The sequence below is a fragment of the Gopherus flavomarginatus genome, chromosome 16 (genome assembly GCF_025201925.1).
Source record: "Gopherus flavomarginatus isolate rGopFla2 chromosome 16, rGopFla2.mat.asm, whole genome shotgun sequence".
Taxonomy (NCBI): Eukaryota; Metazoa; Chordata; order Testudines; family Testudinidae; genus Gopherus; species Gopherus flavomarginatus.
The window spans coordinates 23,070,266-23,097,194 of NC_066632.1; the positions used below are offsets into that span (position 1 = coordinate 23,070,266).

The following is a 26,929-nucleotide window of genomic DNA, read 5'->3' on the forward strand; positions in this document are numbered from 1 at the left end:
CAAAGCTCTTTGCTGAATTTAATGCGATTTTGCAAATAGCTTTGGTCACCCCGAAAATGCATTTTTCTGGCAAGTTTACGGTTTGACTGAAGAATTTCACCAAACATGAGCCCAACACACTGGTGGGAGGAAAAAAGGACAGCTCTTGAAACTATATCCATAAAATGCAAATCTGCAGAATGTACTGTCACATTATAAAACCCAAGGGACAGAAGAATAAAAACCACAATTGCAAACAAACTATGAAGACTCTCATGAATACATCCGCTAAGCTATAATTAGTATAAATTGAGAATACTTTAAACAAGAATATCTTCTGAGCAAAGCTTGCAAACAAAGCATTTTAAATGCATTATTTCATAAGCGGTTAATGTTTACTATGAAGCATTGCATGTTGCAAAGCATTTACTGCTGCTAGGCAAACCAAACCCTTGAAAACTTGAAATTAATTTTCTGATCCAACCAAGCCCAGCTTCACTATCATATATAAGGGGTAGTGTCAAGGTGTCACATCAGAGGAGTCCCTTCTCCTTCACTTTTTGCTGCTGTCACGCACCGCAGCTCCTGATACTTATTCCTGTATTCAAATACGCCGCCATGAACAGACAGACGTTTTTTGCAAGCTCCACCGTTGGACGAAAGGGCTTCAGTTCAGCTTCTGATGCTTGTGGCCTAAGTGGACACAGAACATGTGTGGCCTCTGTAGGCCCGCCGGTCGAAAGATGTAAAGTTGGTGGCTACAGCAGCAGGAGTGTCTGCCACCCGGGTGGAAGCACAAGAATTGCCGATGCTGGATGCCACGGAGGTTATGGCTATGGTGGCACAGCTTGGGGCAGTGTAGGTTATGGCAGCTCTGGAGGTTTTAGCGGCAGGGTAGGTCTTTGCGGACCCAGAGGCTATGGAACTTTTGGAGGTTATGCCGATTGCAGGAGCGATGGTATCCGAGGGGTCAGCGTCGATGAGTCCCTCCTGAAGCCGCTCTGCGTGGGAGTTGACCCACAAGAACATGAGGCACGAGAACACGAGAGGGAGCAGATGAAGACCCTGAACAACCAATTTGCCTGTTTCATTGACAAGGTGAGAGCGTCGATGTTTTCTATATTTCTTTAAATAAAACAAAGAGAATGGCCCATGGTGCAGATTTCTAATCCGGATCTGCTTCCAGATAAAAATTTCCCCATGTTCAGACTGTGACCTTTGGAATAAGAGCATCAGATTGTCCTTGGATTGGCACCCAGTCAAATTCCTACTGAAATCAGTGGAAAGACACCCAAATTCACTTAACTGGAGTTGGATCATGCCCCGAGACAGAGCTGCTGCGGTACTTTAGTCTTTGGAAAGTCTCTGTCACTTGAAGGCTTTAAATCAAGGGCAGATGACTTTCTAAAGGATCTACTTTGTCTCAACCAGAAGTTATGAAAGGGGGTTCCGAAGAGGATGGAGCTGGGCTGTTCTCAGTGGCAGCAGATGACAGAACAAGAAGCAATGGTCTCAAGTTGCAATGGAGGAGGTCTGGGTTGGATATTAGGAAACACTATTTCACTAGGAGGCTGGTGAAGCACTGGAATGGGTTACCTAGGGAGATGGTGGAATCTCCATCTTTAAAGGTTTTTAAGGCCCAGCTTGACAAAGCCCTGGCTGGGATGAGTTAGTTGTTATTGGTCCTGCTTTGAGAAGGGGATTGGACTAGATGACCTCCTGAGGTCTCTTCCAACCTTAATATTCTATGATGCAGGAACTGTTGGGTAAAATTCTATGGCCTGTGTTATGTCAGGTCAGACTAGATGACTAAAGTGGTTCCTCTTGCCTTAACATCTACGAAGCTATTAAATAAACAATATGAAAAACCAAACGTGCCTGGATGATGGTTGTCTGCAGTTGCCCTTCACGTCCGTTGTTTCCACATTCTCCAATGAGGTCTGCGTTAAAGTTCTACGGCCATTGAGAATGTTTTGTACTAAGTGAAACAGAAACAATGGCACTATTGTGTTCATCTAAGGATGGGAAACATAGCGGATTTTTTTTTCGAGTCATTATTTAATTCATTGAAAGGAATGCAACATCTGGCCTTGATTCCATTCACAAGAATTACTGTAGTGAAGTCAATGGAATGGTATGGTTATGAAAAGACCCTCACCCTCCTTGATTTGAAATTTGCTGGGCAATACCTGGGCAATCACCACTCAACGACACCAGACGAGTTTGTGATCCTCTTACATTCAGCATTACTCTCCTTCGAAGTACCTGGACGAGGAGACACAGATAGAGCTTTAGACTTAAATTTATTTTCTTGTCCTTTTGATGTTTATATTTGACACACAACGTTATATTAATATCATTCCTGGGCATTGATTTAGTTGGTGCTGGTCCTGCTTTGAGCAGGGGATTGGACTAGATGATCTCCTGAGGTCTCTTCCAACCCTAATATTCTATGAATCCATGATTTCAATACCATGGGGATACATGTAATAAGAAGGTGAATAGGATACAGTACTTGTTAGCTTAAAATGTATTCAACTTTGATATAAATTTATGATTACTCAGAGGAGTGGGGAGTTACTATTAAGTATCATTTCCCAAAGATGTGCTTCCTTTGCTCCTCTAGTTGCCAAATACTCTGTTCCTGCCTCTGGATTACCAATAACAGTTCCTGAATCAAAAAGGACAGTTTAACTTAGGGTCCTGATTTCTTTCTTTCTTTCAGTTCTTTGGTGGTAGCTTTCGGAGATTTAAAAAATTGCTGAATTTTGGTTTACAGGTTCGACACCTGGAGCAGCAGAACAAGGTGCTGGAGACCAAATGGAACCTCTTGCAGCAGTGTGTTCCTCCAGCCCCACAGAAAAATCTCGAGCAATGCTATGAGAATTATATTTGCAGCCTGAGGAAGCAGCTTGAGGGCTTGTTAAGTGACAAGGAACAACTGACCTGTGAAGAGTCTGTGTCAAGGAAGCTTGTGGATGAATTCAAATGCAAGTAAGAGATTATCCATCATTTGCTTTCTTCTCACTTTGCTCTATTTTGTGCTATCTCCTTTAGCTGCTGTGGGATGTGAAAAAAATTGTGGCCTGATTCAGCACTGAATTATTCCAGTCTTTAGCTGGAATAACTATTGTAGTAGGAAGAGAGCCTGAGACATAAGCCCTTGTATTAGAGGCCTGGTATGAGGCCTGAGGCCTGAACTAAAGTAGTGGTCAAAACTTTGCCAATATGAAGCAAAGTCAGGTTGTGAGCAAGAGGCAGGCCATCCTCACAGAATTTGGCAAGCACAGGGCTGATATTGCAAAAACACATACTCCAAAAGGGTGGTACCAGAACACCTCAATACTAGCACATTTCCCAGAGATAACAAGACCACACTGACCCATCTTGAACATAAGGTCAGGATAACAGCATAATTAATAAAAATGTTTTAATCAAACCAACATGTACAAGGCACTGAGTGGCACCCAAATACGTCAACGGGTGGCACTCTGATTTGTAATTTGTTTGTATTTGTGTATAAAAAGGTATCTCAAAGGGAGTGTCTTTGGCAAGCCTATGGAGCGGTGGAAAGTTCCACCAGTGACTGAGCTGCGTCCATTGTTACAAGCCTACATGTCTTAGTACCTTCGCAGAGTCTACCAGGTGCCATTACTGTACTTTGTTGAAAATAAACCTGGCCAGGCACCTTTGCTGCTAAACCACGTCCTGTGGTCTTATTGAGCAGTTCAATCGAAGCCTGCTGTATGTGCTATCTGGCCAGAGCCAGTGCAGCATGCAGAGAGAACACATGCATGCCGCCAAATACCCAACAACAACGATATCAATTGAAATGGCATTTGCAATTAGTGAAACAGACCCAATGTTGATTTCAAGCTGAAAGAGAAAAATGTTTCCCATGTGTGTTATGGCAGTTGGCAAAACAAGCACTGACCCACCGCTGTCTCTTCTCTTTTCCCACAGATACGAAGAGGAAATCAGCAGGCGCACAGCGGCAGAGACCGAGTTTGTGGTGCTCAAGAAGGTGAGAAATTCAGGTGGCTAAAAGAGGAAGTGTGGATCTGTAAATATAGCTATAACCATTTTGCATGGATGCCGCAGCAGTAGGAAGTGGTTAGAAGATACCTGATGATGGTAGCATGAGGAAAAGGCACATCTTTACACACATACTGGAGAGTGTGGAAAAAGGATATAGATGGGAATGGGAGAGGAAGCTGAACGGCATTAAAGCTAGCATCGTTGTAAATCACAAACAAAGATAACACACTTAAGTTACTGTTCATGTCATTTGTAAGTGGGGCCTGGTGGACAGATCAAAAATGGTTGTAGCTGGACAGCAATGGAATAGTAAAGGCCTACTAATGACTGATATTTTAATCATCAAAAGAGGAGCATCTTGATTTTTCTTCCTTGCTAGATCCATTCTAGGTTGATCTCAGAAAACGAGACAAAAACACTGAATATTTAGAGTTCATATTTAAACTTTAATTAGTCAATACTGGGTTTTCCACCAAGTCCGAACGAAGAGGACTTTTCCTCCCCATTGACTTTAAGGTGGGTTGATTTTCCTCTGGAAGGCCCAGGAGCCCCTTGAGGAAGCCTGGCAAATCGAGACATTCTGTTCCATTAGCCTGATGGAAACAGACAACAGGCTTTGCCTCTGATACTGTTTCTCCAGTGTTTTGGAATACCTGTGGCCTTTTTTCCTCAGGAGGCGGACTCTACCTTGCTGCATAAGGAAGAGCTAGAGGTGAACACGACCTTGTCGAAGCAGAAGCTGGAATTTCTGAGATGTGTTTTTGATGAGGTAAGGATTCTTCTCATGCCTCCTGCCATGGAAATTCAGTACCATGTTTCTCCTTGAAATCACCATCATGTTGCATAGGGTCCAGATTACTAGAGGCAGCGAGGACTCCATAGCTAGAAACTCCACCTGGATGATTGCCTCTAGGCAACATTTACTAATCCACCCCTAAACGTGGAATTATGAAGCCTATATAACATTACGCCATAATGTATGAATCTTCACCTTGGATCTATCTGGTGACAATGCCTGGGAACAATGAGACCTGTCTTTTCCTCCCCAAATCCAGCAGAAATTGGACACGTCCTATCTACCTGGTTGGCCTGCCCCTACTCCTAAGAGAAAAGACTTCTGTACTTCTCATAGGCAAAGCCCTTTACATTGGTCTTTAGTTGCAGGATCGGAACTAGCCCAGTGAAGAGAGACTCTTTGTCTTTGAGTGAACATCTTGGAAGTATGGATAAGGGAGGGAGCTTTAAATGATACCTAAGATTTTATGCAATTGCAGGAGAGAGCTCAGATGGATGGCCGGTTCTGCGACACCGCAGTTGTTGTGAAAATGGACAACAGCAGAGAGCTGGACACGGACTGCATAATCAAGAACGTTGAAGGCTGGTATAAAGAGATTGCTCAGAGAAGCAAAGAAGAAGTTGATGTTTTGTACCAAACCAGGGTGAGTCACAAATGAGACAGATACGATACAGGGTATTGTATGAAGCAAGTTCAATTAACAATCAATTTGTTTCTGAATACCAGTTCGAGGAGCTTCAGGACAAAAGGGGCAGATTCTGTGAGGATCTAGAGAGAAACAAGCATGAGATTGCAGAGCTAACCCGTCTGATCCAGAAGCTGCAGTGTGAGACTGACCATGTAAAGAAACAGGTAGGAATGATTTAGATGTTTTGATTTTCCGATGAATGTGCCAGATTTGGTGTATTAGTATGGATGATATATTGGAATACAGTATGGCTGGGAATTATGCTCTGGTTCTGAATGATACCGTTGTGTCTGTGGCATGAACCGAGACTGATTTGAGATGGTTGCTAGGTTGGAATGAATGAGGCCAAGTGTTTAAAAAAAACCAACACTACAATTTGAAGTATTATAGAAGATAGGATTGCCAGCCCTCCAGAATTGTACTGGAGAATCCAGGAATGAAAGATTAATCTTTAATTAAAGACGATGCCATGTGATGAAACCTAGGAATATGTCCAATCAAAATTGGCAACCTTAATAGAAGATGGCTACCACAACTCTGCAAACAGGGTCCACACTGAAGCATCCATCCCTTAAGATGTAATTTCACTTCTTCAGCTTATTGAGTAGACTTTCTGTCTAGCCAAATTCAAGGATTTTGAGAATCGTCATCACCTCTCGCTTGTCAAGGAAAGTAGTGGTGACAGGAAAAGGGAAATTACATGGAATAAAAGGGGAAGTGATTTGCGGCTTTACTTTCAATCACATTCAGGCCTCTTTCACCACTCTGCCAGTGGACCTATAGTGGGTATAAATTGCGTTTACTTTGTTTTGATGGCTCCTTTACACTGCCAGAGCTGGGGCCTGAGTGTAAGTGAGAATCAGGTTCTCTCCCTTCTTATTCAACCAGGTTAATTCTTCTCACCACCCTTGCAAAATTTAGGAGGATAACTCTAAGGGTGAGCATTAGTGAGAGCAGTAGTAGTATCACAAGCAAGCCTTTTCTTTCTCATGTCCGGTCTCTTCAAAGATGGCGTTTTCTCCCTTGTCTTTGGTTTTACATTTCAGTTCCATCCTCTGCCACAATTTAGCACCTGCTAGCTGCAGTGAGAAGAACTGCAAGGCAGGCCCTGTTGTTCTCTTGAAAAAATAAAGATGTTCAGCCAATCAGAGCCCAGCAGGCTCAGATAAAAGTTGCTTCAGGGACTGAGCAGGTCAGTTCCAGGCTGGGACCAGATGAGTGAAGAAAGGGGCTGCTCCCTGGCCAAGGGAACTAGGCAATTAGTCAGAGGTTATCTCTGGCTGAACTTATGTAGTTGGGATTGCAGAGGGAGAAGAACCTGAGAGCATTGGCACTGAGCTAGGGCTAGAGATAAAAGTACTGGTAGAAAGAGGCGCAGTGAAAGTGAAGGACTGCGGTAAGCAGTACATGGCTGCTGTGTATAAAGTCCCTGGGTAGGACCGCAGAGTAGTGGGCAGGCCCAGGTTCCCCTACTGGCCACAGATAAAGTGGTATCAACTCCACAAAGGAGACAGGACTGAGTTGGGAGCTCAAACAAAGGGCTGTATTTAAAGGGGCCCAGAGCCAGGACTGAAGGCCCTACTAAGGACAAATAAATCATGTAATACCCACCCCGGAACGGGGTCATTTGGACTTGGTGACTTGGCCAGAGGGCCAAGCTGCTGAAGTCCCACCAAGGTTGGCTGGTAGCCTGAAGGGGACACCAGGAGTGAGAAAAGGTCTGTGGTACCACACTCAGCCACTAAAAGGCACTCAAGAGGTGAGTGCCCCCATTACAGAGACCTATGGGAATACCATAGAATAGTGGATACACCACCAAACCCAGCACCTACCCTTTGATAGTGGCCAATACTTCACGCCTTTGAGGGAGATGCCAAAATTGTGCCATACTACTAAGCAACGTCATCTGTCCTGTAACAGGTAGACCTTATTATGGAGACTTGGAGTACCTTGAAAGAAAACCATGAAATGAGGTATTCAGCTTCCAAGATGTTAGGCTTTCCTCAGCCATGTATCCATTCTTCTGAATTTGGAACTGAAACTTGGGAAGCGAATCCAGAGGCTGATGACTCGGAACTCTGATAGAGAAACAGCAACACAACAGTAATGTCTTCCGTTTTCTCCCTTGGCAGATTGCCTGTCTGCAAACAGCCATTTGTGATGCTGAGCAGCGCGGTGATTGTGCTCTTAAAGATGCTCGAGGTAAACACATGGAACTGCAGAACGCTCTCCAGAAGGCCAAGGATGAGCTGGCATGCATGCTGCGTGATTACCAGGCGCTCCTGAATGTCAAGCTGGCCCTGGATATCGAGATCACTACATACAAGAAACTGCTGGAAGGAGAAGAAAGCAGGTGGGTGCAAAATACCATAAAGCTCGACAATGGAACGATCTCTAAGTGACTTTCCAATGGTGAAGATGAGGATTACCTAGGAAATCCAAACAGCTACCAGGGCTCCATTGCACAAGTATTTACGAGAGAGCCTCTGCCATGAACATGACGCAATGCAGGGGATGAGAGAGACACATAGGGATGGAGTGGGTTGGTTGGTAGGCCGAAGTGACAATAAAATGAACATTAAGTTCCTAGAAGCAGAGCTAATTGAGGGGATGAAGTACTCATCTTCCTTTTCTTTCCCCAACAGGATATGTTTGGGGACCCCTGTGAGTGTATGTAAGTAAGCCGAGGATTTACAATTGGGATATTCCAAGGTTGGGGTGTTTTTTTCTGTGAGAGTGCAAGTTTTCTGCTCACCTTACTGCACCTGTGTTTTTCTTGCAGCTGTGGTCACCAACGCCTCTAACATAGCTGGAGACAGTGGTACCGCTGTTGGAGTTGGAAGCGGATGTGGTTACGGCTCTTTAAGTAGAGGCTACAGCTCTGGGCATGGAAGATGTGGCTCCTTAGGTGGGGATTTCAGCTCCAAAAGTTTAGGAGTCTGCCCCAGAAGTGTAGTCAGTGTTGCAGGTAGCCAAAACATGCCTACAGGTGCAGACTGCTGTCCACCTGGAGGGTTCAGCTCTGGAAGTGGCAGTTGCATATCCAGAGGTGTGGTAAGCTCTGTGTGTAGCCACCACCTCCCAGGAGGTGTCCAATGGTGTCCACCTGGAGGAGTCATCTCCAGAGATGGAGGTTACAGTTCTAAAGTCGTAACCGGCTCTGGCGTCCCAGGACAAGTCTCTGGAGGTGTAGCCTGCTGCCCAGATGGAGGAGGGTATATCACCAGTAGTGGATATCCTGGAAATGGAGTTTGCACTGTTGAAACCGGAGGGTTTATCATTCAATATTTAGGTAGCTCTCCAGCTGGAGGACCCAGCACTGGAGTTGTACATAACTCTGGAGCTGGGCCATGCCACACTGGAGTTCCGGGAAGTTGTGAAATGGTGAGAGAAACCGGCGTAGCTCCGTAGGGTGATGTAACTCTGGATTTGTAGGCAGCACAGCCAGGAATACCACAATGCAAAGCTTAAGCACAAAGTCACCCTTTCCAAAATGATATGAAATGAATTCTCAGCCAGCGGCCAGCAACACAAATTGCAAAATCCCTGACCGACTATAAGCATTCATTAGGATAAGAGAGATGTGTCAGGGAGGTTCTATTTTCAGTTGTCTCCTCATTCTGAATGTCCATTCCTTAGAAGCCTTGCTAACAGGTGTTCACAGCAGTATTACTTCCTTAAGCTCATAGTGTCTTTGTATTTCAGTGAGTTGCTGCCTTTAGGCATTTTCTATGCTGCAAAATCGCCCTCCTATGGGCCAATCAATTGCATTGCCCTCTCGCCGGGTTTTCTGGCAACTGGCAGCTTTATGAATCAAGCAATTTGTACATGGAAACATATTCTTCCTACAGCACCTTCCAAAGTGATTCAGAAAGGAGAACAGTGATTTGACGTTCCCAGATGGTACTGAGAAGAGAATTTTCCTCTCTCTGTGAAATGAGGAACTTAGATTCTAGAGCTGTTAATGATGTGTTTTCCAAAAAGGAAATGTCAAATTTTAATCAAAGAAATCTCAATGTCGAAAGCACATTTTTGTTTGCAGTTAAACAAGGGGTGTTTAATTTAGTTTGCTTGCCGCTAAATACGTGTCATGCTTATTTGATTGTGCACTGAAGTGTGCTTTTCCTGGGCTTGATTTTCAAAAGCCTTCTGGACTAGAACGGGGTTGAATAATTGATTTTCCAGTGTGGTGGCTGAAATGAATAATCAGAAAAAAATTGTTTCATTTTGAACTGAGACTCAATTTGCTGTTTTGTTTTTTTCTCACCAAAATGAAAACTTGAAAGCATTTCATTCAGGTCGAAACTAAATGTTTTGAACGTCAAATCAAAATGATGTTTTCTAGACAAAACGTTGAATTGAACTGACATTTTCTAAACAGAATGTGGAACTGAAAAGACACTTTCCAATCGGTTAGTTTTGATTTTTTCACTCTTTTGGAAATTTTAACTTGAAGTTGTTGTTTTTTTCAGCTGAGACTATTTGCCAAATTCAACCTAAATTCATGTATAGCTTTCATGTCCTAAAAAAATGCATTTTTCTTCCAATTTTCTCTTCAACCATTTTTCTCCCCCAAGGTCTATTCAGCACCTCCAAATGAAGTAGCTGGGAGCTCTTAGTACATAGTATCTCTAAGTACAATGCCTGGTTGTATTTGTATAAAGCTGTAGTGGTACTACCTTAGCCTTTGCTGATTGTCGAAAGTTCTCCATTTCCCACTGTGCCTTCAATAAACTACACCGACAATCCATGTTTTGTCACTTAGTTTTTAATCAGCAACATTTCATGAAATTACAAGGTAGACCAGTAATATCTCATTCCCATATTGTATATCAATGAATGCGCATTTAATGTGGGAGATCTTCTCAGCAGAATTCATAATGAAGGAACAGGCTGAGGTTTCAATCTGCTTTAGATAACCTGCTGTGTGAAGGAAGTCTTAAACTCAAACAGAATCTAAGCTATTCTACTGTATTTAGATTTTTATATTGCTCCCACCTCCAAGGTATCGCAGTGCCTGAGACACACTTTACCAAGTTAAATACTTATTGCTAATAGAGTTTGTGTGACAATAAATCAGCATATGCTTATTTCGGCTATATCACCATGATTTCGGAATATCTAGTGAATGGCATTTCAGAATTTCAACCCAGGTCAAAGGGAGAAATCCACAGATTAGGAGAAAATTAATTGCATGTCTCAATGGGTTAAAAACAACCTCAAAACAAAAACCACCCCCCAAAACCCAGCAAATTGCAAATTAAACCACAAAGACATGATGTGACTTCAGATTTGGTCTATCAAGAACTCAGTGATTAAGGGTAAAAAGACAGAAATGGAAGGAAAAGGAAGAAAGGAAATTTGGAAGGGCACAATATGAAGCAGATTTACCACCCTCTGAAATTCATTTGGCATATGGTTTGAATCTTAAATATGGATGAGGTTTGATTTTGCTCCTATGAATTTTCTGGAAAGGTTCCACAGTAAGAGCGTGTTCAAGGAAAGCACATGAAAAATGAAGTTCTGATCCAAGAATGGACTCTCAGTACCTCCTGGTCATTCATATTGTATAAACAGTCCATATCCGAGAACACATGAATACAGTAATAACACTTCATGAGCGTGCGCAACACTGGTTAACAAAGAGATCACTTCCAGAAGAATGGAATGTTGATATTGACCTTAATGGACTCTCTTCTCTTTAATTTAAACCCACTTAAAAGTCGAATCACTTTTGGAAACCCCCATCCATGCACCATCCAAAGGCTATGTATTAAAAAGCACATAGTTACTTGGTACACCTGTACCAAAGAACTTGAAGAAAAGCAAATTGTCAACGTTGTCATTGTCTTGGCCAAATGGGCTGAAGCTCCCTATGAATTCATGCTGTTGTTTACCAGATTATAACTGTAGATAGTATAAACCAAAACTTGGTTTAAAAGGGAATAAAGTTGGGAAAGTGTGAGGAAACACCCTCCGCCCCACCCATGGGATGGTATGACATGACATGTCAGGATTGCCTATGGCAGCAGGTGCTTAGACTTGATGGCCTGGAAGGTTTCTTCCAGTCCTATATTCATATGTCCCCAACTCAAATCATAAAAAGCTAGGAGATAAATTATAGGACCCCATACATCAGGACTCCTACTATATGTTGCCCATACCATGACAAGATTCTGTATCATCCCGAAGAACTTCCTTCTGCCTCCAACAGATGAGGATGTAAAACCTTAGGCCTGGTCTACATTGTGGAGTTAGGTCCACATAAGGCACCTTATGTCGACCTAACTCTGTAAGTGTCTACACTACAATGTTACTCCCGCCAATGTAAGTCACTCACTAGACTGATTTAACTCCACCTCTATGAGAGGTGTGACGTCGTGACATCAACAGAGTGTCAGGGTAGACACTGCATTGCATACAGCAGAATATTCTGGCTGTTAGACTTTGGCAGCTGACAGCTGGAGCCTGGATGCCCAGGGCTGACAGCCGGAGTCAGGCGGTGGGGCTCCAGGTAACACTTGGCAAGGCTCTGGCTGTCAGCCACACACAGCGGTGCCTGTGCTGACAGTTAAATTGGTGCAGGTGCACCTGGTGTGGATGCACGCTGCTGACAGGAGCTAGTGTAGACATGCAAAACGGATTTAATTACTGCGGTGGCTGTACGTCGATGTAACTTTAGTTGCTTGTGTAGGCTTGCCCTGAATTGCAGCCTCGATGTTAGCATCTATTCAGGGTTGCACCAGTTAAGTGTGCGCTGTGGTACATGTTTAATACTATCAAACTCTAATACAGTGCTTTTTTTTTACTAGTGGAGCTCAAAGCACACCCTGATCTTTAATAAATACATATAGAGAGATATGCCTATCTCATAGAACTGGAAGAGACCCTGAAAGATCATCAAATCCAGCCCCCTGCCTTCACTAGTAGGACCAAGTACTGATTTTGCCCCAGATCCCTGGGTGGCCTCCTCAAGAACTAAACTCACAACCCTGGGTTTAGCAGGCCAATGCTTAAGCCACTGAGCTATCGCTTACAACCCTCATGTAGTAGATGAGTGCTATTATCTCCATTGTATAGATGGGGAAACTGAGGCACAAAGCTCATGCAGGAAGTCAGTGGCAGAGTAGGAGTTTGAGCATTGATCTCTGAAGTCCTATGCTACTTCCCTAACCACAGAGCTATCCTTTACACAGGAAATAATCCTTGCCTTAAGTGAATAAATGAATCTGACCTAAATACAAAGTCACTAATGTATATACTTAAATATATGTTGAGTGGTTAGAATGCACTTGAGCAGTCAGGAGACCCAGGATAAATTCCCTACTCTTCCACTGACTTCTTGTGTAATCTTGGGCAACTCAGTTAAGCACCGAAATAAATCCCCCCTTTAGTGTCTCTGTCCCTCGACTCCCCATCTGTAAAAAGGGAACAACGGCACTTCCCTATCTCACAGATGTTTTGTGAGCATAAACACATCAAAGATTGAGGTGCTGAGATACTATAGTAGTCAGGGCCATGTAAGTATCTTAGATACAGAGATAAATTAGCCCATATTAGTCTCCAAAGGCAACTGAAATGCGGTTTGCTATTGCCACGCATCCCTCTGGGCCAGTCATGACACTGTAAGTGTGCAGGGCCTCAGTTTTCCCCCTCGTTAGTCTGTCCCACCTCCCAGACATGGAAGGACAGACACCATATCTCAAGTCCTGCTGGATGCTTTCCCTCAGGCAGCCACTGTATTGCCCAATGGCAAAACAAAGCAACCTTGAATAGGCCTTTACCACCTCGAAGTTCTCCTTTCACTCAGGGCTTGTGCTATAGTTGATCTGCTAGGACCCGCTTTGTGTCTTCTTCCTTTGTGTCTGGGGGCAGTTAGCCACTGGCTTGCCATTCAGTAGTTGACTAAAGCACTGCCTCTATATATTAAATTGTTCTGATTCGGATGCTGCATCCCATATTCTTCATAAACATATTGTCATGATATGACATAACTAAGATATGTTTTATGCAAGATGGATCATGTGCGGTATCATTGGAAAGGTTACGTAATGATCCATTTGTATGCATATTTCATTTCTGTATCTGAATTTAGGAATGTGGACTATGTAACAATTACAGCTGTGTGCATACTTGAATAATGCCCACCAGACAGTATGCAATCAGCCTGGATGGCCCATTAAGCAAGACAATGGATCTTTGAAGATGCTGATCTCCCATCTTCCTGGAGTTTCTTCCAGTGGATGTTACAAATAAGCCTTGTCTCATGGTTTGTTTTAACACCGCAAAGTCATGTGGTGATGTCACCCGGTATGAAATACCACCTTGGACACTGCTGGCACTTTTCCACTGAAGAAGGGTGGGGAATCAAACAGGGAAACAAAAGATTTCCACCATATGTAAATTCTATTTAAAGCTGGAGAGTGAGTTAATCCAGGTCACTGGTTCTTCACTGAATTCCCACCCAGGATGACGGCTGTAAACACCTAAGACTGATCTGGAGAGAAAGGACTGGGACCCAGGCTGAGACAGGGGTCAAGCCTGTCAAGAGAAGCACCTGAACTCTAAGCTGCAGAAACTTTGCAACCTGCCTAAAACAACATTTAGCGTGAGAAATTACTATTTGTAATCAGTGTCTTCAGTGAACTAAGCGTAGGTTGGGTGTTTGTTTACTTTGCTCAGTAATCTGCTTTGTTCTGTCTGCTATCCCTTATAATCACTTAAAATTCATCCTTTGTAATTAATAAACTCAAGTAGTTTCTAAAACCCAGTTTGTGCAATTCATTACTCGGGGGGGAAAGAACGGTGCATATCTTCCTCCACATTGAGGGAGGAGGTGATTTTCATGAGCTTACACTATGTAGATCTCTATACAGTGCAAGACAATATAATTTTGGGGTTACACTCCAGAGGGTGTGTGTATGGGAGTGCTGGGAAATCCCCTAGCTGAGTCCTCCCACAGAGAGCTGATCCCAGACTCTGTATGATTCTACAGCTGGGTGTGTCCCTATCTGTGTGTGTGTGGGAAGAGGGCTTGAGAACCCTGTCATGGCAGCACTGAGTGAGGGGAACCCAGTCTGGTAGGACAGGCAGGCTCAGTGGCACCCCAGCACATCCGGTGGCACCCCAAAAGGGGGGTCCAACCTGTCACACTGATGTCTTAATTGTCCTCATCTTGTTGGTGTTTGTTTTGCTTCCTGACAACAGTCTAGTAAAGACATACAGTGATAAGCCTCTTACAAACGATATGGGAAGATGAAAAATACCAGATGAGAGGGAAAATGGTCATATAGTGAAGCTAACAAAGAAAGGAGACCTCAGTCAAGGCAAAAACTGAAGGGGTATTCAACTGCTGTCGAACTCAAGGAAAGTTCTTACATTATCCTAGGTAGAATAAAGAATGGTCATGGATCAGACAGCAGAAATCATACAAGGATCTAATAATAACCTTACATATCATCACAGATCTATCTATTGAATGGCAGTCACTGCTGTACATGAATTTCATAGATTTCCAAAAAGCCATTGACACAGTGGATAGAGGCTATACCACCATGGAATCCCACAGAAATATGCGAACATCATTCAGTGCTCCTATGAAAATATGACCTGCCACGTAATATGTAACAGCAAACTGACTAACCCATTCAAGATTACTATAAGCATCAGACAAGGATGTTTTATGTCATCCATGATCTTTCTACTGGTAGTGGATTGGGCAAAGAAAAAGACCACAGACCAGACAAGGGGTATACAATGAGCTCTCACACAGAAGTTAGAGGACCTTAGCTTTTCAGATGACACCAACCTGCTGTCCCAGGCCCACAGAGACATGCGAGTCAAAACAAATGAGCTCCAGACCTATGTTGAAAATCAACACGGAGAAAACTAAAACCATGAAAATTCACACACATGAAAAAACACCAATAACACTTTCTGGAACTGATATAGAAGAGGTCCGACATTTCACATACCTCGGCGGCATCGTAAGCAAAACACGTGGAACAGATGAAGACATTAAAGCCAGAATAGCAAAGCCAGACAGGCCTTTATAACCCTAAAGCTGGTCTGGAGAAATAGGAACCTTGACCTGCTCTCCATACTAAACTTTGAATATTTAACACCTTTGTAAAGTCTTTCTAACTTCATGGTGCTGAAACTTGGAGTTTAATCAAGTCCTATTTAAACTCCAGCTAAGTCTTAAACAGCGGCCTCGGGCAAATCCTCAACATCAAATAGCCGGAAAAAAATCACAACTGAAGAGGACAAAATGAAACGGATAGGACAGGAAATTACTAAATGAAACTGGAGATGGCTAGGACACACATGGGAGGAAAGACCGGAGCAACACAACAAAACAGGCATTAGAATAGAATCACCAGGGCAAGAGGCAACAAAGTAGATCAAGGACGACAGGGAAATGAACCTCAGAAGCAGAACTCGGAGCCTTCAAAATGCCTCGGAAAGAAGCTAGGACTGCAGCCAGAGACTGTCAGAGATGGAAGGCCCTATGTTTTTTGTATGGAATAAAGAAGTTGCTTGTCTTACTCCATCCCTCAGGTTCTTCTCCCAGCTCCCAATTAAATCAAGTCGCTTCCTTTCATGTTTCATCTGCAGACCCAGGGGCTCCTGGAGAAGCTCAAAGTCTTCCTGCAGTCTCCTCCCTCAGCCCATCATGAGCTCCTGCTTGAGTCCCTCTGGCGTGGACAACCTCCTCCTACTCCCAGAGAGGCCCTGAAGAGGCCTCCTCTTTCCCTGCAGTTTCCTCTTTCCTTTTTGTAATGTTCGGTGCCGCTCATCAGGAAGCAGCTATTTTGTCACAGAGGAGCTGGGCCCATTTCTCTTAAAGGGTCAGTCACCCTGTGACACACATCCCAGCTTCTGGGAAAGTTTTGTGAGGTTCCTTCTTCATCCATCACCAGGGGTTCTGTAAGAAGTCTGTGCTGATGCCACAGCAGCGGCCAGCAGGTTGCTGATGGGAGTGTCAGACCCAGCCCTACTCTTGAAGAATGGAAGTCAGGGAAGGATAACGGTAAAGGAAAAACAGTTGATAATGGGAGCATCTAGGAATTTTGAAATCGTGTGGTCAAAATTGTGGACAGCGTAGCATGTTTCATATTACCATAGAATAGGTCATTTGAAATGCATGGCGGAAATTATGTAGCTAGGTTAATTCACTTATGTACACGAGTTATACCAATCTGTGTCACTAACTTAGGAAACGGACCTATGAAACTAATTACATTTACATTCACATAAATTGGGCATGTACATTATAACCCCGTTCTCCCTATACACACACATAGTCTCATGTTCTAATTCAAATAATGTGCAGCCCAAGAATTATTCTCCAAAGAAATTTCAGAATGTCATTATTGGTTTCTGGGCAGTTTGTTCAGAAGGCCAGCACTAAGAATATACGCCACATAAATCCCACTGAAGCCTTTTTTTTATAACTTAAACTAACATCAAAGCAGATCCCCAGTAGAGCTTTAAGCAGATCTCAAGGGTTGAGTCAGATGATTTCCACGGACAGTTCAAGCCATGAAGTATGGAGTGTTGCTGTAGCTGTATCAGTCCCAGTACATTAGAGAGACAAGACGGGTGAGGTAATATCTTTAATTGGACCAACTTCTGGCCTTGTCTTTATCACCAAAAGAAATTGGTTCAATAAAAAGCAATGAAGTCACCTAACTTGTCTTCCCAAGTCAAGAAGCTGAAATTCCAGAAATTTCTTGGACAGCTGACAGCATGTAGAATTGTAAATATTCCTACATATTAACATGATTGCAACCAGAAGCCGAAACTCAGGATTGGCACATTCCAGTTTGGATAGGAGTTAGGAGTATCATGAAGTGAAGAAGGCATTATTACGTAAGCCAGGTGTTTTCAACATTTTTTTCATTTGCGGAATCCTAAAAAAATTTCAGATGGAGGTGCTGACCCTTCCAGAAATTGTAGATAGAGTCTGTGGACCCCAGGTTGAAAGTCACTGCTCTATGGTAATTGCAAACCTTTTGTGGACCCCTTAGACAAAGTCTGCAGACCCATAGGGGCCCACAGACCACAGGTTGAAAACCACTGACATAAGGCAATGAAGCAGAGATGCCTGCCAAATTAAAATGGGATAATGGTATCCTAAACTGTCCTCCTCTTAGGGCTTCTGTACGTGGTATGGTAATGTTCACTAAAGGGGTGCGAATTCTAAAGCACACTGCGCTTGGCGCACTAACTGGCCTATGTAGACCCTAGTGGCTGACAATAAAAGTTCCCTCTTACAACACTAAGTTAATATTGTGCACTAGAGAACTTTTAGTGCATGCCAGCAGGGTGTACACTGGCCAGTTAGTGTGCAACACATTGGTGCGCTTTAGAATTCACACCCCTTTAGTGTGCACCGCGGTGCCATGTAGACGAGCCCTTATATGATGGGATGAAACATTGTTTGTTATGGGAAAAAGACAGAAGATGCTTCTGTTTCAAAACAAGGGTGGGACCATTTTTAACTACTGGCCTCAATCTGGTTTCAAAGTCAACACCCAAAGGAATTTGGCAATGATTACAGCAAACCAAGCAAAAAAAAAACTATTATTACTGATGAGTGAATTAGCTCTTAAAGATGTGATAACAAATGCAAAGAAACTTTATGAAGTGTATTTCAAACCATTAATTAACCTTGTATCAGAAGATCTAAGACATAGGAAAACATCTCATTAGCTGAATGGAACACACACATTACAACGGGATGAGACAGAAGCCAGGTTTTTTTTCTTTTTTTTTTTTTTGGGCCAGTAAAAATTTTTGAGATGTCAAAACCACTTCCTGGCCCCAATGCAGATGAAAAGTCAAAATCTCAAAAAAGGTTGAGAACTGACAATCCTAAAAATAAATGTATTGGTTGAGGTCAGTCAAATCCAGTTTGTTTTGATCATTTCAAAAGGCCTTGTTTTGATCTCAACCATTTTTAATGTATTAATTCATTTTTTTACTTATAATTCGCTTTGAAATGAAAAGTTGTTTAAACTGGAAAAACCAGAATGTAGCAATAAAACGTTTAATTTAGTCACTTTTTTCAGAAAAGGTGCTAGGATAATACAATAAATAATAATAAAGTACCATGCATATGCCACACACCTAGAGCCTAAGTCTAAGCCAAAATCCACTCATGTCAATGAGCAGAATCTATTGACTTCAGTGGGCATTGGATTCAGCTCCTATTGAGTCAGTTGCAAGGGCTAATTTTTGTTGGGGCTTCATACCCCATCTATCCATGGGCTCAGATATGCACAGTTTGGTACCATCAAACCCACACTCAAACTCCATCTGCTTTGCTAAGCAGCCTGGAGGATTATTCAGAATTAGTGTGTGATGTACACTGTGCTGTATGTGAGATGTGAAGGTATGGGGAGCTCATGTCATGGGATGGACGAATCGCCTCCAATGATTGCCCTGCTTGCTTCTGGAATGGGCATTTTCCTTTATCATATTGTCCAGTCTTCTGTGCAAAGTGCCAGAAATGAGGCCAGTATATTAGTATCACAAAGAAGGGCCATTTCTCAAACTACATGTTTAAAATGTAATTCTTCAGAATACAACTCTTACTGCTCTTGCAGTATACAACTGAAGAGATGGTAAAAAAACATAGTACTCCATTCATGAACACACTCTGGGATAAATATTTTAAACTATAATCAACTAGCAGAATACATTAAAAGCAAAGTATCTTCTTGCAAACTCAGCATTTTTTATTTCCTTATTATTTCTGAAATGTATAATATTTACAATTGTGTTTTTCGTGTTGAAAGGCATTAATTTGCTAACAGGCAAACCCAGCACTTGAAAAATCTGAATTATTTCTCTGATCCAATCAAGCCCAACTTCTCAAGCACATATTAGGGTTTGATTCAAGGTGCTACATCAAGGGGGTACTTTCTCAAACTACTCTTTTCCTATTTTGAATAAGCCACAATGACCGGAGATACATCCATTAAAATCTATCACTGGATGAAGAGTCTTCACTTCTGATTCTGCTATTTATGGTCTAGGAAGATGTAGAACCTATGCAGCTCTGAACATCACTCTTTAGGGAGACAAGGTGGACCCGGTGGCTATGGCAGAAGAAGTCTCTATAATACAGGTGGAACGGGGAGAATTTCCTATGATTAGGGCATCTGGAGGCTTTAGTGTTGGACATTATGGGCACTGTGGCTATGGTAATTCACCACAAACTATGGCGGTTCGTGGCAGGGCTTGTCTTTCTGGCTTTAGAAGACATGGTACTTTTGATGGTCTTGGTAACCTTGGGGATTACAGAATGTTTCAAGCTTATGACAAATTTGGAGCTCTTAGTATATCATAAGGTTCCTCTTGGAAGCATTACTGATTGCAGAAGTAATGATATCTGACGGGTGAGACTAAGGAGAGCCTCTTGCATCCCATCTGTGTGTGGGAGCTGACCAGAGGACCATTAAGTACTAGCAGAGGAGCGAGAACAAATGAAGAACCTCAGCAACCAGTTTGCCCAAGGTGAGAGCAAAACTTTATCTATATTCTATATGGCCTGTGCTAGATATGGATCCAGGTCTGAATTTCCCCAAGTTCATGTGTGGTTCGATCCATGGTTTCAGATCCATGCTCTTTCTAATGAAAAGTGAGCAAAATTGAGATCCTGTTTTGTGACAAAGCATCAGCTGGCAATTAATATGTTTTCCAACCCTTCTTTGAGATAGACCTCAAGCACCCAACAGACCTCCGAGAAATCAATGGAAAGGCTCCCATTAATTTCAGTGGAGCTGGAGAACACCCATAGACCGTGCCACTGCAGAACTTAACCCAGGGTTGGCAACCTTTCAGAAGTGGTGTGCTGAGTCTTCATTTATTCACTCTGATTTAAGGTTTCTTGCACCAGTAATACATTTTAATGTTTTTAGAAGGTCTCTTTCTAGAAGTCTATAATATATAACTAAATTACTGTTGTATGTAAAGTAAATTAGGTTTTTAAAATGTTTAAGAAGCTTCATTTAAAATTAAATTAAAATGCAGAGCCCCCTGGACTGGTGGCCAGGCCCCGGGCCGTGTGAGTGCCACTGAAAATCAGCTCGAGTGCCGCCTTTGGCACGCAGGCCATAGGTTGCCTACCCCTGACTTAACACTTTGGAAATAAATAACAATAGTGCGTATGGGTTGCACTCCCTTGCAGTCATCCTTAAAACATCTTTAAAACACCAAGGACTGCATTGCAAATTTACTAGTATTGTGAATGCTGCTGGTTAAAATTTTTCCAGTAGAAGTTTTCTGTTGGAAGATGCTGATTTGACACAATGAAATGTTTCATGGGACTGTAGCTATTTAATTGAAAATTTCAGCAGGAAATTAGCAAAATGTTTCATTTTGATAGTCAAATCAAATGGGTTTGTCCTTATTGTTTTCACTATCATATCCTATATAATGCAATCTATGAAATTGAAACGACATGTTTCTTTTGATAGGGGTAAAACATTTCCATAAGGTCTAAATGAAATATTTCGTTCATGAAAAATTCCGAGATTTTGAATTTTTGTCTCAAATTGGGATGAAATCACGTTTTGAAATCTTGGAATTTCCTCTGGGATGGAAATATGTTTTTTGAAAAGCTATAATTGAGAATATTTATTTTAACTGAACGGAAAACAATTGCAATGTATTGTTTGTCTAAAAGGGGTGTGACAGACCCAGGCCAGTGGGGTACAGGAGTCTGGTAGAGGGCAAATATACTGGTCACTGGATGAGTAGTTTTCTGTTCCCTGAGTGACCAGAGCAGGGCCTGCACTAGAGTAATCAGGAACCTGCTAGAACCAATTAAGGCAGCCAGGCTGATTAGAACACCTGCAGCCAATCAAGGCAGGCTAATCAGGGCACCTGGGTTTAAAAAGGAGCTTACTCTGGTCAGGCGAGGGGGAACCAGAGGAGAGGAAGTACATGTGAGGAGCTGGGAGCAAGAGGCACAAGGAGCTAAGAGTGAGAGGCTGTGCTGCTGGAGGACTGAGGAGTACAAGTGTAATCAGACACCAGGAGGAAGGTCCTGTGGTGAGGATAAAGAAGGTATTTGGAGGAGGCCATGGGGAAGTAGCCCAGGGAGTTGTAGCTGTCATGCAGCTGTTACAAGAGGCACTATGGACAGCTGCAATCCACAGGGCCCTGGGCTGGAACCTGGAGTAGAGGGCGGGCCCGGGTTCCCCCAAAACCTCCCAACTCCTGGTCGGACACAGGAGGAGTTGATCCAGACTGTGGGGAAGATCACTGAGGTGAGCAAATCTGCCAATAAGCCCAGGACCCACCAAGGTAGAGGAGGAACTTTGTCACAGGGGTTAAAATAATTGTAGAAGCACAATTATGTTTTCTTAAAGAAATACAAAACCTGGCCCTGATTCTTCTTTCCAGTATAAACGAAGGTCCTGAGTCTCATTTACATTAAGGCCCCTTTGTACTGCTCTTTACACCAATTTTAATGTCAGGAATCGGTCCGGTCATAGTATAAGAACCTGACCGGCACTGTTTTGTGGTTTAACAAAGTATAGTTAACTTTGTTACATGTTTATCGTTATGTTGGGGGTAGTGTAACTATCAGCATGTCATTTCCATTGTTTGGCTTCCTTTGTATTTCAGACTGACAAGCTATTTATTTGAGAGGAGCAAGGTTTGTGAGGAATATCTTTTATTGGCCCAGCTTCCCTTAGTGAAAGAGAGCGAGACGCTTTTTCAAGCTCCACAGAGCTCTTCTTCGGGTCTGGGAAAGGTAATCAGAGTGTCCATCAGATATAAGGTGGAACAGATTGTTACGCATCAGGAATTAAACACATGTTGCAAGACACCATTCAGAATGAAGTGAGCAGTTAGCACCTCTGCAGTCATGGGACAAAGGAGAGTTAGTGGGTTATAGATTGTTGCAGTGAGATGTAAGGGCAAGGTCTCTATTGAGTCCGTGTCTAGCAGCGTTATGAATTTAAGTGCTCAGGCTCCTCTTTTGAAGTTGTTGCCTATGACCACAGAAGAGTTAACTGCCCACTTGGTTTTGAATGATTTCTTGCAACATACGTTCACTTCTTACGCTTAACAGTGTGTTCCACCTTGTATTTAGCAGTAACACTCTGAGTACCTTTCTCAGACCCGAAGAAGAGCTCTCTGGAGCTAGAAACCTTGTCTCTTTCATAGGTACTGACTCTGTGCTCTGCACCCACCGGCAGCTCCCTGCCTTGCCCCCCTACCCCAGCTCACCTCCGCCTCCTCCCTTGAGCGTGCCGCCGTGTCCTGCTTCTCCCCATCCCTCCCAGCGCTTGTGCCACAAAACAGCTGTTTTGCACAGCAAGCCTGGGTGGGGTGGAGGAAGGGGAATGAGGCATACTTGGGGGAGGAGGCAGGGCCAGGGAGGGGTCCAATGGGGCAGGGGGGGTGGAGTTAGGGTGGAGACTTTGGGGCAGGGGTGGGTCGGGGCAGGGGTGGGGCCAGGGGCGCAAGCACCCACTGGCACAGAGAAAAGTTGGTGCCAGTGGTCTCTTTCACCAGCTAGTTGGTCCAATAAACAATATTACCTCATCTACCTTATCCCTCTCAGATCCTGGGACCAAAATGGCTACAATCACCTTGCAAACAAGTTATCTATTTGTCCTCTGGAATAACAAGTATCCACCCCTCACCCAATTCCTGAATTAAAGAGGTCAGCTTAGCTGTCTTTTTGTTTTGTTGTTTTCAGTTCTTTCATGGATACACCACTTTATTATTTATTAATATTATTATCGTAATACCTAGAAATCCCCAAGAAATAAAAACAACCCCACTGTGCTCGGTGCTGTACAGGGGAATAAAAAGAAGTCAGTAATTCCCCCAAAGACCGTATCATCCAAGGGGTAGATTTTTAGAGGTATTTAGGCAGATCTTCAAAACCACCAGAGCCTTTCAATTGGAGTTAGGTACATGATTACCCTTAAAAATCCGCTCCAGGTGTCAGACAGGAGGCTGAGGCATGACAAGAACTGGTTTTAGCAGAAAAACACCAGCCCCAGCTCCCTTCTGCTTAACCAATGCCAGCCAATAGCTGTTTGTAGGCATGAAGGCAAAGTCAGGTTTTCAAGACCAATTTAAAGGAGGACCGGGGGTCAGCTTTACAATTTGGGCAGGGAGCTTTTGCCCACGCATAGGAGAGTAGCATGGGAAAAAGGGTTGAGGTGCTCAAGAAAGGTACAGGACAGGTAGGTGATGAAGTCTGCCATTATAATTACTCCTGGATTTCGGTGTACACGTCCGACTGCTGGAGCTGTAGAAAAAGTTGCTGATGACCAAGTGGAACATCTTGCACGAGCACGTTAGTCTGGAAAAATCTCGAGCCGTGCTGTGAGAATTACCTCTGCAGGCTGAGGAAGCCGTTTGACCATTTGTTTAAGCAACAGAGAACGACTGGTAAGTAAAAGAGCATGCCACAAAGAAGCTTGCAGTGGAAGTAAGAGATTATCCATCAGTTATTTTCTTCTCTGTCTGCCTGTGGCTACAGTCCTTCCTCTTTTATCCACATTTCTTGTGTCCAAGGAATTCCACAGCCATTGCTGAGCTGTCTCTGGCTGGCACTGTTAATATGATTGACCTGCAGTATAGCACTAATTATACTGACCTTTCAATTAAGCAGCTTCATTTTTGCTCAGTTGGTCATAGTCACTAGCAGCTCAATTCTTCGGTCTTATTTGAAAACTCCCTGTGTTTGTTACCCCTGGAGCACATTAGCACACCCCTAATTCTTTGTGTGCTCTATGCATTGATCTCAGGCTTCTTTTGCAGGTTGGAATTACATGAGAGGTTATGTGAGCTAAGCCACTTCTTCCACTCTCCTTGTTGGTTTAGCAGCATCAGCCTTCTTTTCTCTTCACTCAAGCTTGGAGCCAGATGTGTCTCTCCATCAACTTCAATTCTCCTGCAAAATTCCTAACGATGTTATCAACCCTCTGTCCACATGGGCCACTTTTCCTAAGTGGATTTGCTAGTCTCTAAGGTGCCACAAGTAGTCCTCGTTCTTTTTCCTCAAATAAAATATGGCAAAATGTAATATTAAAGATCTCTGGATTGATTCTTTACTGCAGGAGTTCTCAAACTGGGCGTCGGAATCCCTCAGGGGGTCATGGGGTTATTAGACGGGGAATGATCGCAAGCTGTCAGCTTCCACCCCAAATCCTGCTTTGCCTCCAGCATTTATAATGATGTTAAATATATAAAAAAGTGTTTTTAATTCATAAAGGGGGGGTCACACTCAGAGGCTTACTGTGTGAATAGGGTCCCCAGTACAGAAGTTTGAGAACAACTGATTTACTGCATTTCTACCATTTGGTGCCATTTTAACTTCAGTGGAATCGCACCAATGGGGAAATGGAGTAGAGGAATCAAGCCTGAATTGCAGGTTGGAAGGGAAATGTATTGTCCATCTTTCCCGCAGTGGTTGTTGAGTCTGACAAGATTACTCATCTCTTCTCTTTCCCACCAGAGACAAGGAGGAACTCAACAGGCCCGTGGCTACAGAGAATGAGTTTGTGGTGCTGGAGAAGGTGACACATTCAGGTGGCTAAAGATATGAATTTGTAAATAAATACATTTAATGTGGGCATTCCAGGAGCAGTAGGTTTCAGGAGAGATTTGAGTGAGAAGAGGATGATGGCTTGGTGAACAGGACTAGATTGGGCTAAGACTCAGCCACTAAGTATCTAAGTCACTAAGTACCTAAGACAGACCCTAGCTCCCTTTAATGTGATTTTTTTTTAGCACTGGTAATAGATGGCTAGATAGATCGTACCTGTTGGGGTACCATTAACACCTACTAAATATCAAGGCCCTAAAACACAAGCACCTCCCAATTGTAACAGGGGTGGGATAGCTCAGTGGTTTGAGCATTGGCCTGTGTGACAAAGTGGAGCTGTTCTTAATGTTTCCTCTGAATACTATGTGGCTGCCTCAGTTTCCCCTATGCATTTCTTAAGTCTCTAGGTGGTGGGATAAAGGCCGGTATGCATAAATCATCGACACTCTGTCTCCTGGCAACAAATGGCCGGGGCCCTTCCCCCCTGCAAGGAGATAGCTAAAGGTGAACAAAGAGATCAGGTGACGTCCTGGCCCAGGAAAGAGACAAAGGCCAGAAAGGAGGGGTTGGAGGGGGTTTCAGTTTGAGGCTGGCTGGGGATGGGAAGTGCGTGCAGACGAGGTTGTCTGGCTCGCTGGGCCCCAGAATGGACCCAGCTGAGGGGTCCTGTTCTCTGTACCTACAAGCTCTGTTTCTGACTGTGTTTCTGTCATCTAATAAACTTCTGTTTTACTGGCTGGCTGAGAGTCACATCTGACTGCGAAGTGGTGGTGCAGGACCCTCTGGCTTTCCTAGGACCCCGCTGGGGCGCATTCTCTGTGTGAAGCATACGGAGGGGCAGAGGATGCTGAATGCTTCAAGGTCAGACCTAGGAAGGTGAAGCCATGGGAGCTTCTTGCCCTGAAGACAGTCTGCTCCCCAAAGGATGGCCTGGCTTTGTAGGGAGCAGTTCCAGAGCATTGCCCGGGGACTCCGTGACAGCCTGCTAAACCCAGGGTTGTGAGCTCAATCCTTGAGGGGGCCATTTAGGGAACTGGGGTAAAAATCTGTCTGGGGATTGGTCCTGCTTTGAGCAGGAGGTTGGACTAGATGACCTCCTGAGGTCCCTTCCAACCCTAATATTCTATGATTGCTAACGAAGTATCCACACATAAGGCTTTGGACTTCTGAGTCCCCTGAAAAACCCATGTTTGCAGAAGATAAAGAAATGTTGGTATTAAAAGAGTTCTAGAATGTTCTCCAACTGTTCTCCCAAATAGACTAAGAGGTACGGTTGGATAACATACATATGCTGACTTATAAAATTGAAATATACAGACGATGAATTGCTAAATAGTCTGTTTAAGAGCTTTGTTAGTTATACTTTAGTCATGTATAATTACTAATAGTGTATGAGTGTTAATAAGGCTAAGGCCTTGATGGCCTGCTTGTGGTTTTGCCAGTTCTTCTCTCATGTAGATTTGCTTCAAAAGATGTTATTGCTGACAGGACAGAGGTAACATCTTGTGCTGGAAGTTTGGAGATAAAAAAATACACAAGCCTTTAAAGACAAGAAGCCCTTTCGACTGGGAAAACCCAGGGGCAGGATGACCTGAAACAGACTGACACAGAAATTGTCTGAACAGCAGAAATTGTGCACATCAACACTTCTGCATGCATATTGCATAAGAAATGAGCCCAACGTGCCTAACGGAGCTGATCAGAGAGAGGCTAAGAAATATGTAATGAGGAACTACATAAGAAGACCCTGGTGGACAAGGCCCAGATTGGAGAAACACCATACCAGAAAGTGAAGGCATAGACTGAAGGACCAAACCCAGGGACCAGAGGAGGTAGT

At 43.4% G+C, this 26,929-nt stretch overlaps 1 protein-coding gene across 1 annotated transcript; it reads left to right on the top strand.

Annotated features, from left to right (window-relative positions):
- The first annotated feature begins 597 nt into the window (after positions 1-597).
- LOC127035577 (keratin, type II cytoskeletal 5-like) lies at positions 598-25,084 on the top strand. The gene is made up of 8 exons (XM_050925597.1): positions 598-1,077; positions 2,759-2,973; positions 3,943-4,003; positions 4,691-4,786; positions 5,292-5,456; positions 5,540-5,665; positions 7,634-7,854; positions 25,003-25,084. Exons 1-8 carry the CDS (start codon positions 598-600, stop codon positions 25,082-25,084), a joined length of 1,446 nt encoding a protein of 481 aa, XP_050781554.1.
- Positions 25,085-26,929: the final 1,845 nt, after the last annotated feature.